The sequence below is a fragment of the Sinocyclocheilus grahami genome, unplaced genomic scaffold, assembly GCF_001515645.1.
Source record: "Sinocyclocheilus grahami isolate Dianchi unplaced genomic scaffold, SAMN03320097.WGS_v1.1 scaffold23.1, whole genome shotgun sequence".
Classification (NCBI taxonomy): Eukaryota; Metazoa; Chordata; class Actinopteri; order Cypriniformes; family Cyprinidae; genus Sinocyclocheilus; species Sinocyclocheilus grahami.
In genome coordinates, this window is record NW_015505202.1 from 2,610,210 (window position 1) to 2,631,097 (window position 20,888).

At 38.3% G+C, this 20,888-nt stretch overlaps 1 protein-coding gene across 1 annotated transcript in view; it reads right to left on the reverse strand.

Annotated features, from left to right (window-relative positions):
- The window catches only part of LOC107561383 (teneurin-2-like), a 124,325-nt gene that overhangs the window by 41,135 nt on the left and 62,302 nt on the right, over positions 1-20,888 (reverse strand). The window contains exons 5-8 of the mRNA XM_016245828.1: positions 11,646-11,768; positions 5,429-5,634; positions 4,966-5,161; positions 2,396-2,497 (exon numbers count right to left, since the gene is read on the reverse strand). Of these exons, the coding sequence (XP_016101314.1) occupies positions 2,396-2,497; positions 4,966-5,161; positions 5,429-5,634; positions 11,646-11,768 (627 nt within the window). The remainder of the gene's footprint in view (positions 1-2,395; positions 2,498-4,965; positions 5,162-5,428; positions 5,635-11,645; positions 11,769-20,888) is intronic.

The window sequence follows — 20,888 nt, forward strand, 5'->3', positions numbered from 1 at the left end:
ATTTTTAAAAAAGCAGTAGCAGTACTGACCCATACTTTGTAAATGAATAAACATATTAATATTAATTATTATATTGATTAAATTTATTTAATAGTTTACTAATTTACTTTGAAGCTCCCCTCAGCGATCACAATCACAAATATGATTAAGATCTGGTCAGTTGCACTGGTGCTCCTAAATATGTTTTCATAGTCGCACGCAGTAGTTTTCAGTCGCAAATGCGATAACATAATTCATAATTCATAGCCTAGGGTGAAGTCATTACGCACATTAACAATGATTTGGGACAAATATAATGTAATTTAATGGAAAACTATGTGAATGGCGCTCTGTTCCGCGGCAGGATTTTCTTTTGAGTTTGAAGTTTCCCGCTCAGAGCGCACAGTGTCACGTGTCAAAACACAACACGTGCTGTTAGTGATTTCCGCCTCTAGAGGCTGCTCTCATACTGTATAATGGCAGCGGACCCTTCTCGGCCACTCCAGCAACGGACACAACCCGGAAAACTATCGGCATGGATCTTTGCCGATAGTTCCAGCAATCAACTATCTGTGCCGATTAATCGGCAAAACCGATACATCAGTCGACCTCTAGTTCACGCCTCATTTCTTTACTGTTAATTTAATGTTCAACTAAATTATGTGATCTAAAGTTTTTGAGCGTTCTCTCCCATCTCACTGCTGTCACACATAGTGGGGCAGAAATGTCATCACAATGATAAAAAAAAAGCCATTTAATGAGTTTCTGGTTTTATAAAATATGCCTGTGATATAGGACTTAGCTTATCGCACAAGCAAGAGTCCTGTTTTTCCGAATATCTGCACGATTGCAAATGTACAATAAACAACATGTTACTGAGTAGCTTTCAGACACTGCGACTTTTTAGAATGGGTTGTCTGATTGATAATAAATGCTGGAAATGTAAACAAGAAATTGGCACATACATTCATGCTCTCTGGCAATGTTCAAAGATTCAACCTTTTTGGGAAATTGTGTTGAAATATCTTGGAAGAAGTTTGGGATTTAACCTTCCATTTTCATCAAGGATTTGTCTTTTAGGAGATAAATCGGAGATTCCTCAGATTAAAAATAACGAGTTTTCCCTTGTTACTGTCGGTGTAATCATGGCAGTACGACTGATACTTAGATTTTGGAAAGATATTCAATGTCCTTCACTTAAAATGTGGATTGAATCTATGATAGAGAATGTATCATATGAAAAAATGTTAGCTAAAGTGAATGGAATGGCATGGATCTAGTATCAGTCATCCTTTGAAGTGTGACTTGATTACCCTGTTGTGCATTTAAGTGTCATTTCTATAATTATTATTATTATTTATGATAATTACTTTTGTTTGTTTTGTTTTGTATACAGTGTATTTATTTATTTTTTGAAATTTACAAAAAAAAAATTGTACTGGTATGTTTTATGTATAAAGAAATCCAATAAAAACTTCATTTTAAAAAAAAATTACATGCATATGTTATTGATATTGTATGTGTACTCTTTTACAATCAAAATTTTAAAAAAAATACGCAAGTCACACACTGGACACAAGCGCAGCGATGCAGCTACGCTTATTTTTCTTTTTAGGAGCGCTTGCGCATTAACAATGATTTGGGACAAATATAATGTAATTTAATGGAAAACTATGTGAATGGCGCTCTGTTCCGCGGCAGGATTTTCTTTTGAGTTTGAAGTTTCCCGCTCAGAGCGCGCAGTGTCACGTGTCAAAACACAACACGTGCTGTTAGTGATTTCCGCCTCTAGAGGCTGCTCTCATACTGTATAATGGCAGCGGACCCTTCTCGGCCACTCCAGCAACGGACACAACCCGGAAAACTATCGGAATTGATTTTTTCCGATAATCGATAGTTCCGCCAATCAACTATCGGTGCCGAATAATCGGCAAAACCGATGAATCGGTCGACCTCTTATCTCTAATGCTAAGGCTAATCCACCGTTTCCAAGCACAGTTTACCCAAAAATGAAAATGATGTCATTATTTACTCATCCTCATGTTATTGTAAATTTGAATGACTTTCTTTTGTGGAATAATGGTGAGTTGTTGCAGTTAATTTCAGTCATTCGTTTCAAGGTCTGAGCTGTCAAGTTCCAAAATGACTTCATAAATGTGCTCCATAGCTGTTTTTCTAAAGAAGAATGTCACACAGGTTTGGAACGACATGAGGTGGATAAAAGATGACAAAATGATCATTTTTGGGTGAACTACACTTTTAAATACGAATTCAATGGATCATTCTCCATTTCTCTAGTATGAGTGACAGGGAAGTAAAAATTGTTCTCACTTCTCTCTCTCTCTCGCTATTTTTTCCTCAAGCTGTCTCTCTTGCTGTACGACCGAGTTCGGGGTGTAATTGGAGTGTCTCTTACCTTTCGAGCAGTCCATGCCATGGAACCCCGGGAAACAATGACATACTCCTGACACACACTCTCCGTTTCCATGACAGTTGCGGGGACACTCTTGCACAGAGTCTGTGAAAAGAATGAAACCTTTCTAAAAAAGACCACTTTGATGGTAATGACAGCTGTAACCACCACATCCAGCTCTCATCTTGTCTTCTCTTTTACTGCTTCCTCCCTCCCTCTCCCTCTCTCTCTCTCTCTCTCAGAGTTTTCTGTTCCTCTTTCACTCTATTTCTGAGTGGCGGTCTCTGGTCATTATTGATACAACCCATTCAAACAGCGTCTCACACCATTTCATTAGCCATGAGTAATATCACGGCAATGAAAGTAGGGCATATCACAGTAGATTAGTGCAAGGTTAATTGGTGAGACACCACTTATTCGTAGAATTCATGCATGTGAATATTCATAGAACAGAGCCACGAGGTGCTTATCTCATTTCAAGTGGATAATAATATATATGAAATGGTATAACAGTAATAGATTGACATTATTTAATTATTTCCTTTTTACTAGAAGCATTTATCTGTAATTCTATAGAGACTAAAACCTATAAATCCAATTGTCCAAAATATTAATGTTTCAAAATTAACTGGTCTTTTATTAGACCTTTGTTTGAAAGTTTGAAATACAAAAAAGCATGTGCCATTCAATGTCACAATGCAAGGACGTTGCATTTTATGCTCTTATATATATATATATATATTTCTTTTTTTATTTATGCTTAATTTTTTTAACTACCCTTCAAAAGTTTGGGTTTGGTATGATTAGTATGAAGAAGTCTCTTATGCTTACCGATGCTGCATTTATCTGATTAAAACTACAGTAAAAAAATTATATTTTGAAATATTATTACAATGCAAAATTACAGTGTTCCATTTTAATATATTTTAATGTAATTTATTCCTGTGATGGCAAAGTTGAATTTTCAGCCTACCCTTCAAAAGTTTGGGTTTGGTATGATTAGTATGAAGAAGTCTCTTATGCTTACCGATGCTGCATTTATCTGATTAAAACGACAGTAAAAAAATAATATTTTGAAATATTATTACAATGCAAAATTACAGTGTTCCATTTTAATATATTTTAATGTAATTTATCCCCTGTGATGGCAAAGTTGAATTTTCAGCAGCCATTACACCAGTCTTCAAGGTCACATGATATTTCAGAAATCATTCTAATATGCTGATTTGGTGCTGATGAAATTTGTATTATCATTATCAATGTTGATCAGATTTGCTGCTTATTTTTGGCATAATATTTTGGCATAATATTTTTGGCATAATATTTTGTTGTAAAGCACTTTTTATATAAAAATATATATATTTACATGCTTGCTTATCACAACAAATGTATTGTATCTTCTCATTTCAAATAAAAATGTCACAGTTGGGTGATATAGTGAGTGTTTGAAGTAAATGTATAATGGAGAGTTTAACCAGTGTTAGAGTAACTGACCCAGAACAGCTGTACTAAAGGAGACTGATTCCTTCTCCTTGCCGTCATTGTAGAAAGCTAGGTGCCATGTGCCGGGGTCCAGATACTGTACAAACACGGCCTCGTTCAGAACCACCGTCTGAATACTGCGTCTCTCACGGGGCGACTCCACTACGCTCCATTTCTCTTTTCCATCCAAACGCTCCATATAGTCATACTGCAGAGGGAGAAACGCAGAAACAAGGGAACGAGAGGGGATGTTTTTATTTTTTGTGATCTCTAGTGGTTTGACAGCATTCATACATATCAAACAGTGAGATACTTTGAAGTTGAGCTGTAGGAATGATTTTATCTAACACCTGGTGACTTCTAAAATGTATTTGCAGTGACTGATTGATCCGTTGTTGGGATGAAAGAGGGGTTTTTTATCCCTAAAAAGGACTTCACAGAGTGGCCTCTCTGTAAATAGAAAGGGTGTGCGCACCTGTGCATGGGACGGCGGCAGCCCTTTGCGAATGTAAACCCCGAAGAGTGCATCCTTGCCCAAGGAGATGTTGAACTTGAGGAACTGAGGCTGGCTGAGGTGCATCAGGGATCTCCAGAACACCCCGGGCGGCACCTCCTGGGTCACGCGCCTGCCCACCTCTAGGCTGCCCATATCTATGCTGCTGTTGCGAGCGGCCCATGGCCCTGGGACAGAGAGGAAGGCATAAAAAAAAATCAATCTCTCACCTCGGCTGTGTTGCAACTGCCCCATGTTTATAGATTCAGAGGTAGCTGTTTTGAAATCAGAAAACAAAAGGAAAGAGCACAAATGTGTTTTCTCTCTGGGAGACACTTATCTGATGGAAGCTGAAAACACAAATGCTATTCCTGAAGTCTTTTTACCCATAACCTCACTGTACCCACCCAGAGCAAAGAAAGCAGAGAGTGTATCATGATAAACAGCAGAGAGCCAGAGAGAGACAGGGAATAGGGTTTAAAAAAATGGTTATGCTTGCTTATCACAGCAAATGTATTGTATCTTCTCATCTCAAATAAAAAATGTCACTGTTGAGTGATATAGTGAGTGTTTGAAGTAAATGTACAGTAGAACTGACCCAGAACAGCTGTGCTAAATGAGACAGATTCCTTCTCCTTGCCGTCGTTGTAGAAAGCCAGGTGCCATGTGCCAGGGTCCAGATACTGTACAAACACGGCCTCGTTCAGAACCACCGTCTGAATACTGCGTCTCTCACGGGGCGACTCCACTACGCTCCATTTCTCTTTTCCATCCAAACGCTCCATATAGTCATACTGCAGAGGGAGAAACGCAGAAACAAGGGAACGAGAGGGGATGTTTTTATTTTTTGTGATCTCTAGTGGTTTGACAGCATTCATACATATCAAACAGTGAGATACTTTGAAGATGAGCTGTAGGAATGATTTTATCTAACACCTGGTGACTTCTAAAATGTATTTGCAGTGACTGATTGATCCGTTGTTGGGGTGAAAGAGGGGTTTTTTATCCCTAAAAAGGACTTCACAGAGTGGCCTCTCTGTAAATAGAAAGGGTGTGCGCACCTGTGCATGGGACGGCGGCAGCCCTTTGCGAATGTAAACCCCGAAGAGTGCATCCTTGCCCAAGGAGATGTTGAACTTGAGGAACTGAGGCTGGCTGAGGTGCATCAGGGATCTCCAGAACACCCCGGGCGGCACCTCCTGGGTCACGCGCCTGCCCACCTCTAGGCTGCCCATATCTATGCTGCTGTTGCGAGCGGCCCATGGCCCTGAGACAGAGAGGAAGGCATAAAAAAAAATCAATCTCTCACCTCGGCTGTGTTGCAACTGCCCCATGTTTATAGATTCAGAGGTAGCGGTTTTGAAATCAGAAAACAAAAGGAAAGAGCACAAATGTGTTTTCTCTCTGGGAGACACTTATCTGATGGAAGCTGAAAACACAAATGCTATTCCTGAAGTCTTTTTACCCATAACCTCACTGTACCCACCCAGAGCAAAGAAAGCAGAGAGTGTATCATGATAAACAGCAGAGAGCCAGAGAGAGACAGGGAATAGGGGCTTCTTTGTTGAATATCTGAGCCTGGTTTTTCAAATGCAGCTTGCAGAAGAACTGAGGAATAACATATACAGATGAAAAGTTAATGGCTGCTTCTACGAAGCTGAGCTTTATTGGAATTGTCATATGATATAAGTCTTAAAGTGTGATCTATGATTCTGACTGAGATTTGGTTTTCAGACCTACACTCTTAATGTCGACATGAAACAGTGTTTATGAAGCAGTTTACTTTCATATTTCCAATAATTTTGGGTCAAGATTTTTAGTCAAATGTTTTTGACAGAAGTCTCTCATTGCTGCTTTATTTGATCAAAAATATAGTAAAAACAGCAATATAGTGAAATACTATTATAATTTAAAATAACTCTTTTCAATTTTAATACATTTTAAAAGGTAATTTAATCCTGTGATACAAAGCTGAATTTTCAGCATCATTACTCCTGGCTTCAGTGATCCTATTGAAATCATTTTAATATGCTGATTTGCTGCTCAAGAACATTTCTTATTATTATCAATGTTGGAATGCTGATTAATATTTTTATGAAAACCTTGATACCAGGATTATTTGATGATAGAAAGTTCAAAATAACAGCATTCATTTAATTAGTTTTCATTGTTCTTGTTGTTGTAACATTATAAATGCATTTACTGTCATATTAGATCAACTTAATGTGTTTGCTTCTTACTGACCCCAAACTTTTAAAAAGTGTATATATATATATTCTACAACATAAGTGGGTCCTTATAGGTTATTTGTTCCTTTAGGGTGCTGCGAGGAACCTATTTTTAAAAGTGAAATTGGAACCTGTTGATTTCTCACTTATCCTCTACCTCACTTCCTCCTCCCCCTCTTTTTTCCTGTCTCTGGTGTTTGTGGACTCTCAGGCTGACGGAGAGACCTCTTCTATAAGTGAGAGTTCGTGTATTCTCCACCCTCAGGCTTTGGCTCATACCGCATGTCAACACCACCATCCTGTTTACCAACATAATCACACAAGCTGTTATCCACTTTTCATTTAATGGAAAATCCATGGTTGCTCTCTCCCTCTCTGTCGTTCTCTCTCTATCTTTTATTTTATCTCTATCTCTTGCTCGTAGCTAGCGGCAATGGCCGCGTGTAAATGGAGGTTGCGTGCAACAGATTCCCTCTGTCCCCACGGTTGTGATGTTCTCACACACACACACACGAAAACAGCTCCCCTGTAATCAGGTCAGATCTACACTGGAGACCACAGCCCTGTCAGAGAAAACCTGTGAAAAATGGTAAGGAAATAAAGAACAATGAAAACACAATCAGGACGGAGCAGCCGCAACAGGAGATGAAATAGCCCCCCTCATTAATACAGAACAGCACGGACAGAGGAGAAATGGAACTAAAGAAAGAAAAATAGAGAGCTGAGGATGCCGGACGAGAATTTCCTTAGGGAAGGAACGATCAGTCTGTGGCTGTGGCTGAAGCAATAGTCCAGCATTATTTCATAACAAAACACAATAGCTCCGTACCAAAACATAGTGAACCACCTTGCTGACTACATAGACAGCTACCTTCTAAGATAACATTATATATAACTAAGGCAACAAAACACTTGGGCAGAATGTCATATCTGATTTATTTGGAACACTCTACATAGGAAGTGTCATACAAAACATAAAATACAAATACATATAAATATGCATTAGCGTCCCCAAATTTGTAAAAAAAAAAAAAAAAGCCAATTTTATTTATTCAGCAGTTATCATTTATTTATTAATTTAGCTATATTCATTATTTTAGCTATATTAACTGTTAATTTATCTATATTTCTAGTATTTAATAAGATATATTTATAATACAAATTTATTTTGCAAAATTTGATGTTTTTGTAGGCAGCAAAATTAAGTTCTTAGAAATACATAAAATAAAATGCAAACAATTAAATATATAATGTGCTTATATATACCAAACCAGTTAATGTTAATTAAATAAATAATTCTTTTATTTAGGACAACTGATTAAAAGTGACTGATTTGATTTCATATAAATGCTGTTCATCAAGCAATCCTGGAAAAAAAAGTGGTTTCTACATTATGCAGCCAGGAGCCCCCTCTGTAAAAATCGCGTTCCTGACCCCCTCACCATTGTCAGGCCCTTGGAATCATCCTAACCTTCCCCCCTGTTATGGCGCCCCTATACGCAGCACAACTATTTTTAAAATGTATAATAATAAGAAATGTTTCTTGAGCACCAAATCAGAATATTAGAATGATTTCTGAAGGATCATGTGACACTGAAGACTGGAGTAATGATGCTGAAAATTCAGCTTTGCATCACAAGAATAAATTACATTTTAAAATATATTAAAATAAAAACATTTTTAAAACGTAAAACTATTTTACAATATTACTCTTTTTACTGTATTTTTGATCAAATAAACAGCCTTAGTGAGCAGAAGAGACGTATTTCAATCAATCAATCAATCAATGTATGTCTTACTGAACCCAAACTTTTGAACAGTAGTGAAAATTAAACAAAAACAGAAAAAAAGCAATACTTGCTGTGTTTATAGTAAGTAATGTAATGTAAACAGAATATAATGAGAATTGTAATGAACTGGAAGACACACACACACACACACAGTTCCCCACAGAGGCAGCTCACTACTGTAGGTTTTGGACCAGAGCTATCGTGGAGATAAAGCACATCTGAATCTGAGTGTCTAAGCACAGCATCAAGTACCGTAACAGAATCCAGCCGAGTGCAGAGAGGCCAATCATAAGCTAATGTAGCCAGCAGGCAAAAGCACACACAAATCATTTCACAGATCAGACCAGAGCATCAAATCATCCCGCAGAAGCCCAGATAAGAGCATCTCAACACAATATGCCAGACAATAAGATAGGATAACAGCTATACAAAAAGACGCAGCAGAGGATGAGAGAGACAGAGAAGAAAAAGCAACAACAACAACCAGACATGGCACAACACAAGACTTATTATATGTGGCGCTATCGTTAAACAGAGCAACCAGCAACATCTGCCTCATAGCTGTACTGTAGAATTGTCTGTGTATGATTTATGAAATCTCACTGTTATGTAGAATACATTATGTTTGCATGTGAGAGAAAGAGAGAGCGACAGGGAGAGAGCGAGAGAAAAGTCATATTTGTATGGATGGAATTGACACCGACATGCTGAGGGGTTGAGATTGAAACACTTGAGATGAAGAGCTGTTTCAAAGCGCACAATCTCACCGTTACCCACACACTCACACAAAAACACAGCAAAATATTATGCCACATAATCTATATGTATTCACAGAGTTAGATATGTTTACACAGCACTGAGGATAGAGGAAATGAACAATTAGACAATGTGAAAATGTATTTACTCTGTTTCAAATAGCAATAAATAACCTAGGTTTTGCCTTCTAAGACAGCATCCTAAGCTTCTACCCTCACTAATTTGGAGGGCGCTACGTACACTCTTAAAAATAAAGGTGCTTCAAAAGGTTCTTCAAGCGATGCCATAGAAGAACCATTTTTGGTTCCACAAAGAACCATTCAGTCAAAGGCTCCCATCTCTTGCTTATCTTTTTACAATCTGAAGAACCTTCTTTCACCACAAAGAACCTTTTGTGAAACAGAAAGGTTCTTCAGATGTTAAAAGTTCTTTATAGAACCATTTAGACAAAAAGGTTCTTCTATGGCATCATGAAGCACCTTTATTTTTAAGAGTGTAGGCAGCAACTCTGTGTGCCAAACAAACTGAGCTTTGCATGGGAGACTTGATTTGCAATTGATTTCAATGGAGCATGATGTTAGCAAGTTACTAAGCAAACACAGCTGTATTATAATGAACATAATACCCAAAACAAGCAAATGTAGGGGGAAAAAAAAATCAGATTTAAAGTACACTGAACTTTTTTTTCCTCTTTCCTTGTCCGCCATCTTGGATGTTGTGTTTCACTGAGCTCCTTGCAATGCATTCTGGGATTGCCCTTTTTAAAATGTATTTATTTATTTATCTGTAAAAGTTATATGTGACGCTGACTTAAAATTTGCTCAAAATGAAGTGTATTAAGTAGCCTACTTGATGACTTGCTGCCTCTGCCACTAGGTTTTAAGTGTGTGTGTTTAAAGATGACTAGTCCCTTCCTGTTCTAAAGAAGAAGAAAAAAACCAGACTGTGTTGTCCTTCATACAGAGGTGATGTGGTGTTTTCTAGGACACTTCCTTTGAATCTGTGAGTGCGTGAGATCAAGTCAGAGACGAGAGATGGGTGAACAGCCAAAGGGTTGTGTAAGTATAGAAGTACACGAGTGCTTGTTTACAATCTTCATCAATTTTATTCGAAAGTTTGATTCCTGATTGGAAAAATCTGAATTGTCAGTAGATTATGAAGATGTGCTAATTATGTAGGATTACTACCATAGCCTACTCAAATTGTTATGCATGTAATACCTTGATGATCAAGTATACTTTTGGCAAATTTTCAATAAAGAAAATACAGTAGCACACTGCGCAGGATACAGTATCCCACATTGCAATGTAAATGACTTGACCTTCTGTCTCCAAAATAGTATTAGTTGTGTTTTTAACATCTTTGTCTTGAATTATTAATTTTGATTGAACCACCAGGGAATTGTGCTTGTAAACAAAATTGGATTAAAAATGCAAGATATTGTGTCTGACTTTTATTACCACTATTCACAGAGTTAAAGGTGTACTACTATCTAGAGCTTTTCACACAAGAAATAGTTAATTTTTGGTCATTCTAAACCCCCAGATAAAAGGAATCCTGGGTTGTCTTGCTTCACGTTTCACACTACTCATAAACCTGGGGTTAAAAATTAATCCTGGGTAATCATAAACTGAAGTTTCAAACCGTACATTCACAAACCCCGGGTTAACGTTCTAATTTCAATAAATGAATGCAGTATGCAACCTGTTTACATAAAGGCACTACTATTGCACATCCTCATATTATATATTGCCTTGTATTATTAAGTTTTTCCTTTTTGAACTATAAATGTGAGAATAAAATGGCCACTTTTTCACTCCAATTGATGCATTTTCCATCATTTCACCTTTTTTTCTTCTCAATCAATGAAACTACTGTTTATACAATGTTCAGTGTTTCTGTGACTGTCCAAAGCATGCAATACAACGAAACACGGATACAAAGCATCTAGTCGTAACATTCGAAGACTGCACAGCAATCCAAGTAACATGTGTGAAACATTCCTTTACCCATGGTTAAAAGACGGTTTTAAAATGACCCAGGGTTAGGAAGCGCAATGTGACATTTGACATGTTTCTCACTTTTTCACTCTCAACTCCCCAGCACTACTGTCCCACAATGCCTTGCTGCTCTACCTAATCACATGGTTACTTTGTTTCTTATGAATTGTCACACGGCTATATAAAATGAAGCCCAGAGAATAATATCCCTTGTCGATCGTGGAAGCAGGCAGACAAGTGTGTGTGGGCATAAATGTGCTGTCATGATGGGACCTCAGTGTGCGACAGAGAAGCAAATTACTAAACACAAATCAAAAATGAGTACAAGCTGGAAACAAATTGATATACAGGGCAGTGGATGTTTCAGCACAACTGATTTTTTTTCTAAATTTAGTTTATAGTCCCCCTCCCCACCCTTTGTGTTATTCTGTTACAATCCTGACATTCTTCTCATCGGAAAAGAGCGTGCGGGACTGCAGCGTGCTGTGAGGCTGTGCTGCTCACCTCTGCTTCCAGAGGGCGCTGTTGCTGTGTCACTGTTGCTGGGCAGCCCGGCTCCCAAGCCGTTGTTCAGCATGGGACCAACCACAGGTTTCAGCTGCCAGTTCAGCCCCAACAGATTCATGGCTGAGAGAGAAAGAGAGCAATAGAGAAAGACAGGGAAAGAAAGAGTGTAAACAGTGTAGGTAAACGAGAAGAGAAAGGTAGCCAGAAAAAGAAAAGCTTGAGGACTTTGCAAAGGTGACTCTTCTACTGCTGTTTCATGGTAAGAGCACAAATGATTTAAAATGAAACAAAATGCTACATCTAAAATGTATAATATTGATCTGTTAAACCTGGTACAGACAGGGAGAGGCCGCAAGATAAAGTAGTTTATTTTGTCCCAGAAAAAAAAAAAAAACCCAGACAGACTATAGTCATTTTTATTGATTGCATGACTGATTGATGTTGACTGACTGAGAAGCCATCTGTCACTCATAGGACGCTTGCATTTGATCCTCAGTATGATATATGTCAGAGCGGCAAGCGTGCATGTATAAAACTAGTCTCAGTGTCTCTGCAATCCTCATGCAATCCTCCCTAAATCGAAATGTAAAAAAAAAAAAAGTTCCCTGACTACAGCAGTAACTCTACAATATTATTCAAACTCCATTTACATCAAATTTGAACAGTCATCATTTAAAAATTCAACATATGACCTGCTGCCTGCATGTTTAGTTATTAAAGGGATAGCTCACCCAAAAATGTCGACAAAAATGTCAACATAAAATTGTTGTTTCATTGTTTCATTAATTACTCACCCTCATGTCGTTTCAAACCCGTAAGACCTTCGTTCATCTTCGGAACACAAATTAAGATATTTTTGATGGAATCTGAGAGCTGTCTGACCCCGCATAGACAGCAATACAACTGAAATTTTCCAAAGTCCAGAGACATAGCAAGGAGATCGGTAAAATAGTCCATGTGACATCAGGGGTTCAACCGTAATTTTACGAAGCTACGAGAATACTTTTTGTGCGCAAAAGTAAAAAAAATAACGACTTTATTCAACAATTCGTCTCCTCCGTATCACCCTGTAGTGCCATTTTGGAGAGTATCAGCTGGACGTAAACAGCGTATGCTGTTCTGTGTCAGCTGTGTCACTCCGGATCTGTTTCCTACATTGTTGTGATTTGATCTGAACGAAAACAGCGTATCCGTGTGACGCAGCTGACACAGAACAGCATATGCTGTTTACGGCCAGCGGATACTCTCCAAAATGGCGCTACAGGGTGACGCGGAGGAGACGAATTGTTAAATAAAGTCGTTATTTTTTTCTTTTGCGCACAAAAATTATTCTCGTAGCTTCGTAAAATTACGGTTGAACCCCTGATGTCACATGGACTACACTGTAAAAAAAATCTGTGACATTTACGGTAAAATACCGGCAGCTGTGGTTGCCAGAACTTCACTGTAAATAATACGGTAGCAACATTTGAGGTTTTACAGACTTAACTTAAATTCACAATAAAATACCGTATTTCATTAACTGATGTAATGTTAATAATCCAAAATACTGAAGTGTTAATATCTGTTTTGAACCATTGTAATGCACTGACAACCACCAAAAACTGGTGGTGATGAGAAAGTCACATGATGAACAGAAGCTCATCACAAACAGCTTTTCTACGAGCTGAGGAGGGCAATACTTTTATATAGAAGGTGCACAATGTCATTCACACAAACACTAAACCCCATCATGGTGACACACGATACTGAAATAATGCAATAAACATTAATTTAACAACATTAGATGTAAGATTAAACCCTAATGTACACAACTGATAAGAAAAAACTAAGAAAAAACATGTTATTTCAACAAAAAAACATCAAATATGATGCGTCATGCAGGGAATTCTGGGAGTGTCAATTTACGGTTTTTCACTGTAAATTATACAATGACTTTTTCTTTTTCACTTCCAAAAACACTAAATGTAATTACATTTATTCACTGAATATAGTATGGAAACTTACTGTTAACCAGTTAACAGGTTTTACTGTAGCATTTTTACAGTCTTTTACTGTTAAAATCACAATCATTTTTTACAGTGTATTTTACTGATCTCCTTGCTACGTCTCTGGACTTGGGAACATTTCAGTTGTATTGCTGTCTATGCAGGTTCAGATAGCTCTCAGATTCCATCAAAAATATCTTAATTTGTGTTCCGAAGATAAACGAAAGTCTTACGGGTTTAAAACGACATGAGGGTGAGTAATTAATGACAGCATTTTCATTTTTGGGTGAACTAACCCTTTAAATATTTTAAATATTAAATAACATAATAATGCTTTTAGATACATACTACATTAAAAAAAATTTTTACAATTATTTTTATTTACAAAAAAAACAAATTAACACATTGTATTGAATGTGAAATTTTGAAGTAGAAAGACTGAAATAGTATTTTCTTGTGAAACATACTACAATAATCTTTATTTACAAAAATAAAAATAAAAATAACTAAGCCAAAAAAATAAAAAAAAAGGATTCCATTTCTATTGATTACTGCCTTCTGCATTATAATACATATAAGGATTATAATACATTATAATGGACATAATAATCCATTGCATGTTATTGTAAATAATTGCAGTATTATAATAATTGTCAATTATAATGCATTTTAATATTTACCTATTCCAGGTCACATTTTAAATAGTGTTATGTGTTACAGCACAAGACCAACAACAAATTTGCTGTACTGTTTTATGTGCTAATTAATTGTAGTTTTTTACAGGCATAGCCATAAATAGTTATTATAACTTTTCATAAATAATATTTATTTGTGATAATATAATACAGTTTGTAATGTAATATATACAGCCTTCATAGAAAGTGCCACAAAATGATTTTCTGTGAGTAGATTAAAGGAACTGGCTGACAAATCTAATTGGTACTTTAACAAAATCAGTTTAACTTTGTGTGTGCATTTCATTTCAGTCATTCAATCACTGAAGCCCTGAGGAAATGATGTAGACGCGCTTCTCAAGACTCAGACAGAAAGAGAAGCAAGCATTGAGACCCAAGTCTGTAGGAATTACTCGCACCTCAACAGGTTAAAAAAGTTAACAAATGCGCAGGCAGAAAAGCAGCAGAATCCTGACAGCATTCAGAGCTTTCATGTCGAGCTGGCATGATTCAGCGACAATCTGAGTGACAGCTGAAAGAAAGCAGATCTCTCTCTGTCTTTCCTCTTTGTATTGGGCGGCTGTTGTTTCTTTTTCGTGCCTGTGGAGCTTATTTTGGTCTGTTCGCTCCGAGGCCTGTGTGCAGTTTGTCAGCTGAATCGCTTCCCGATCCGCGTCCTTTCTAGTTCTGCCAAGAAACTTTTATCGCAAGCAGAAGAGAGAGGAGCGCTTAGTCTGCTGAACTCCAGAGGTGTCGCAGGAAACGCGGGAGAGACGAAGCTCTTTGTAACACGCAGTCTCTGGCTGATTGCAGGATCTTGTGCTTTATCTCTCGCTCCTGTGTGTCTGTGTCGTCTGTTCTTCACAGTGGCAGTAAAGATGGGCTGAGATTGTGTGAGATTGTGAGTCATCAGAGACGGCAGCCACAAGAGGAGGTTCATATGGAGGTGCCGTGTTAACTCTCATGTATGACTTCCATTGTGCATTCCTTTACTGTTTCATTCTTCTTATACTAACTTGCTAACACACTATTCCACTCAAGTGGATATGCTTTCTCTCTGTCTGTCTGATGCTCTTAATGCCTGTCTCACTCTCTCTGTCTCATTCTTTTGTCTGTCTCAATTGGTCTGCCTGTCTAACTCTTTCTCTCTCACAGTTTTTCTCATTCTCTCTCTGCCTGTCTCACTCTATTCTTCTTTCTCAACCTGTCTGATACTCTCCTTTACTATCTCTCCCTATCTCATACTCTTTCTGTCTCTGCATGCCACAATCTTTCTACCTGTCTCACCTTTTATCTCTCATTCTTTCTTTCTCATTCGCTCAGCCTATCTATCTCTCTGCCTGTATACCATTCTCCCTGTCTGTCTCACTCTCTATTCAACTGTCTCAAACTCTCTCCTATCCTCACCCTCTACTTATCTCAGTCTCTCACCAGTCTCTAATTTTCTTCTTCTTTTAATGCAGTCTTACTCTCTGCTTTGGTATCTCAATTCAATTCAATTCTTCACTATCTTAGGATATTTATTACTATCTCACACTCTCACTAAATGTCTCACCATACTCACCATCTCAGTCTATCTCTGGCTGTCTCACTCTCTCTGTAACTATCACAATCTCTCATGTTCATCCTATCATTGCAGATCTTACCAAATTCTCTCTGCCTATCTTACTCTCAATCTCACTATCTCTCTTCCTGTCTCATTCTCTACCTCACAATCACTCTGCCCGTCTCACTCTTTACCTCATAATCTCTCTGCCTGTCTCATTCTCACTCTCTACCTCACTCTCTCGGCCTGTCTCATTCTCTACCTCACAATCTCTCTGCCCGTCTCACTCTCTACCTCAAAATCTTTCTGCCTGTCTCACTCTCTACCTCACAATATTTCTACCTGTCTCACTCTCTACCTCACCCTCTCTGCCTGTCTCACTCTCTACCTCACAATCTTTCTGCCTGTCTCATTCTCTACCTCACAATTGCTCTGCCTGTCTCACTCTCTACCTCACAATCTCTCTGCCTGTCTCACTCTCTGCCTCACAATCTTTCTGCCTGTTTTACTCTCTACCTCACAATCTTTCTGCCTGTCTTACTCTCTACCTCACAAACTTTCTGCCTGTCTCACTCTCTACCTCACAATCTTTCTGACTGTCTCACTCTCTACCTCACAATCTCTCTGCCTGTCTCACTCTCTACCTCACAATTTATCTGCCTGTCTCACTCTCTACCTCACAATTTCACTACTTGTCTCACTCTCTATCTCAGTATCTCAATCTGTTTTGGCTGTCTCACTCTCTCCCTACGTGCTTCACTCGTTACCTTACTATCACTTTTGCTGTCTTACTCTCCACCTCAGTATCTCAGTCCATCTTCAGCTGTCTCACTCTCTCCTTACCTCAATTCTCTACTTTACTGCATTTTCAATTTCAACATCAATTTATTTCACTAACTGCCTGTCTGACTCTCTACCTCAATCTACAGTAGCTCTCCTCGTCTCTCTCTCGCCATGTGTCTCACCGTCTCCTTAACTATCTCCACCTCTCACCCTCATCCTATCATTACAGGACCTCACAAACCTCTCCCTCTGCACGTCTTACTCTACACCTCACAATATCTATTCCCGTCATACTCTCTAAAGCAGTGTTCACACTAACAGCAATTTAATTGCTGGAACTCAACAAGTTGCTGTGCTGTTGGCTTCTAGCAGTTGTTCCAACTCAATTTCAGTATCCATCTCTATCAGGCAGTGTATCACTGTCTGCACATCCATCGGTAGTAGCACTCGACAATTGCTCATTTTCACATCACATTGCCAACTGTTTCGGTCACTGGAAACTCTATTTGAAAATGAATGATATCTGGTTGCTGCAAATTGCTGTCATTGTAAACGTTTTCTCTGCCTGTCTCTCTCTCTGCATCTTTTGGATTTGATCCAGCAGGTGGAGATTTACAGGACGGTACTGTCGTGTGTGTTAGAGACTCCACCCTTCTCCTTACCTCCCCTCTGCTTGCCTATCACACCTAAATCTCATCCCAGAAAATCAATTTTCTCTGCTGTCAAATTCCATCTCAACCTCCGCCTGTGCCCAGACAAGGTCCCTCTCTCTTTCTCTCTCTCTATACCGCTCCCTTTCTCACTCGGTCTCTTTCTCAGTTAAAGGAAAGCGCTGACAATCTAAGTGTGTCTCTGCTGTCTCTGTCAGCTCTTTTATTTGTTTCAGATGGTCTGGAGGAAACACTGAGATAACCTTTCTCTCCTCTTCTCCTACAGTCCTCTCTCCATGCTTTTCAAATATGCTCCTTCACCTCTAACATGTCTCCAATCCTTTTATCTTCCTCAACCTCCTCTCCTTCATTATTTCTCTCCTTATCTCTCCATCTGTCTCTGTGTTCTGATTATGCACACTGATAGCGCCTAATGCTAATTTTGTAATCGATGAAAAAATTAACAAATGAATCAGCGAACTACAATAACTGAAAACATCGAGAGACACGACTCAGACAGATTAACTGCAGCTCAGACACTCTGCCCTGCGCACGTGCGTGCACCGAGGAAGTCTAATGTATTCTGCACCAGTAGGTGGCAATGTTGAGTTAAAACCTGAATACATGATGGGTGTTCAATACAACAGCAAGGGAATGAGACTAATCTAAAGAGGGTGAGAAGAAAAACAGAACCAAAGCTTGCTCGATGTTGGCACCCAAAATGAACGGTTGTTTTAGCGCAAGAGGTGATCTGCTTTTCTGCCTTCACACAAATTGTGCACAACATTAAGCGGTCTGCTGTTCTGTGCATCTGTGCAGATCAGGCTATAGATAACAGCTTTATTTTCAGTCTCCTGATGAGTATTCACTGAAGGGCTCAGCTATGTGAGGAAATGTGTATGATTAAAAATGTATAAATCAATGCATAATATGGATTTGTTGATGTATAATTCACCTGCACACATGAATGGAAGATGTCACTTGCTTGAGAATACATTTAAAGCATAGATCTTTTTTAATCCTATCCCAGAATAACAGGCAGGGACAACCAACCATATGGAAGTAATTTGTATGTGAAATATTGTAAACACTGTGGCCGTATCAGAATATTTCTGTTTGTTTGTACTTTCAACCATACAGCAACAGCTCAGCCAAAGACATTAGTTTGGGGTTGGACTTTCCATTAATTTACCAATGACAGAGCATAGATAGATAGATAGATAGATAAAGATTGAAGATAGATAGATAGATAGATAGATAGATAGATAGATAGATAGATAGATAGATAGATAGATAGATAGATAGATAGATAGATAGATAGATAGATAGATAGATATATTAAAAAATATAAATATATAAATGTATAAATAATATATATAAATAAAATTTAAATAGATGGAAAAACACATCTTATAATATATGTATTTTTGCATAAAAAAATAAATAAAATTTAAAATTGTCTGATTGAACTGGATTACAGTTGGTTAGTGAATACAAGGCACATTTTGTGCAGAAATATTCTGAGAAAAAAATTGTGAATTTGCCAGAAAATGTGTATATTCGTAAGCATGTGTGTGTACTGTCTTATCTGTACCATAATTATACAGTGGCAGATGTTTACAGCTGGAATATTCCAGAATTCAAAATGCTGTTCAGCCTGACATGCCAACAGCCCTGCTACAAGGTTACCTTGGACAGTGAGAAAGGAGGGATGGATAGAGCAAGGAAAAATGGGTGAGATAATGCAACAAGGGAGCAATGGAAAGAAAGAGAGAGAGAAAGGGATGCTATACGTGTGCACGAGAACGACCGAGAAGAAGAGAGACAGAACAAGACAAGTGAAGACAGGGCCCTGAAATGAAGGTTTAAGGTTGTCCTTAAGGTACAGTTACGTGTGTGAGAGACCTGGAGGAAGCTCTTGGCAGTTCCTGTCTGTTTATTTGTGTGCATGAGTGGGAGACGCAGAGAAAAATAGAAAGAGCGGACGTATGTGCATATCGAAGTAGGGCTGGCAGGACGTCCCTCTATGATTCAGCCGCACCTGTCATCACCGATTAGACCTCTGTGACCACACACACACATATAGTCATAAGCAGGTGGCAGGTTTCTCTCTGCTAGAACAGATCCATATGCCCGAGTACTATGCTGGTGTTGGCTGAGCTGCTTCTGGCCCGATTGGAAAGTAAGTCACATGCAAGTGGACGGCCAGCTCCAAACTCACCCCGAGACACTGCTATAAATAACACAAAATGGACAGCAGATACACACACACACAAACACATTTATGCGTGTTTGAATTTTCAGCAATCTTTGATTCACAGCAGGTGCAGTGCAGTCAAAAAGGCATTTCTGCATGTTTTTTTAGACATTTCAAATGTTTTTTGGCTCCTGGTGTGAAGTCAGCTTTATCTTGCCTTACTGATGTTTTTATTTAAAGCGCTAGATCACCCAAAAATGAACAATTCTGTCATCATCTACTCACTCTCATGTCATGCCAAACCTGTAACTTTATTTCTTCTACAGAACACAAAAGAATACATTTTGAAGAATGTTTTTGTTCATAAGTCAATGGGGTCCAAAATAATTTCTGTAATTTTTGAGTGAACAACCTTTTTAAGAAAAGGTTCCAGACACAATCTGCAACCATTTTCATATTTTTAGGGAAGAATCTGGGTTAAATGGAGCTAATGTGTAATGTGTGATGGCAGAAAGTATAATTAAATTAGCTAAAACACTGAACATACAAAGGAAATCTGCTGAAGTTTCTGCCAAGTTCTGCTCTCACCAAGCTGGAAACCAAAATAAACACAATTACTCAGCCACACTTTTATAAGCACTATTGCACCCTAAGATGTTAAATATGAAGTGAACATGAGATGTCTTCATATCTGTTCATCATAAAGAATACATGCACTTATTTCCCTACAGATGTTTATATAAGGCTGGGCTCTTGCATGAATTTCTCTGTAGGCAAGCAAATATATTTTTCATAAGGAAGCATCATCTCTGTCTTCATCCCTTCTTCCGTTTGTCTTTTTCCCTCTCACTCTTACTTCTTACTTTCAACATACATGCAGAGACACTGATATCTTCTAGCGTCCACATACACGTTGCATGCAGCTAAATTCTATTATTTATCTTTCATGCCTTGTGCAATTCTTCCACATGGTTCCTCTGACAGGCACTTGAGAATTCAGAGTCTTGTGTTTTGAGGAAACTTCCCATGCTCAAATTTGTCCGATCAGCAAACAATGAATGTGGGAAAATGCTTCTTAGCTCACTTAGCAATTCTCGACAGAGAAACTCACAATCTCACAGAAACACTCGAGGCACTGTGAGAGTGTCATTAAGCTGAGGGACACACTCTCAGGTCACCTCTCTAACACACTACAACACACGGCAGAAACCAGGACATCCTATCCCTCTATCCACATGCACCTCCACTCAACATATCACACAATTACACAGCCATAATTAGAGTGCAAAAGAGACCTCATATTACTTAAAAGGTAATTTTCCCTTACCTTATTTTTGTGGTCTCACTTGGCCTCCATAATAAACGTGCATTAACTGTTCTAATTTACCACTAAATTAACAAG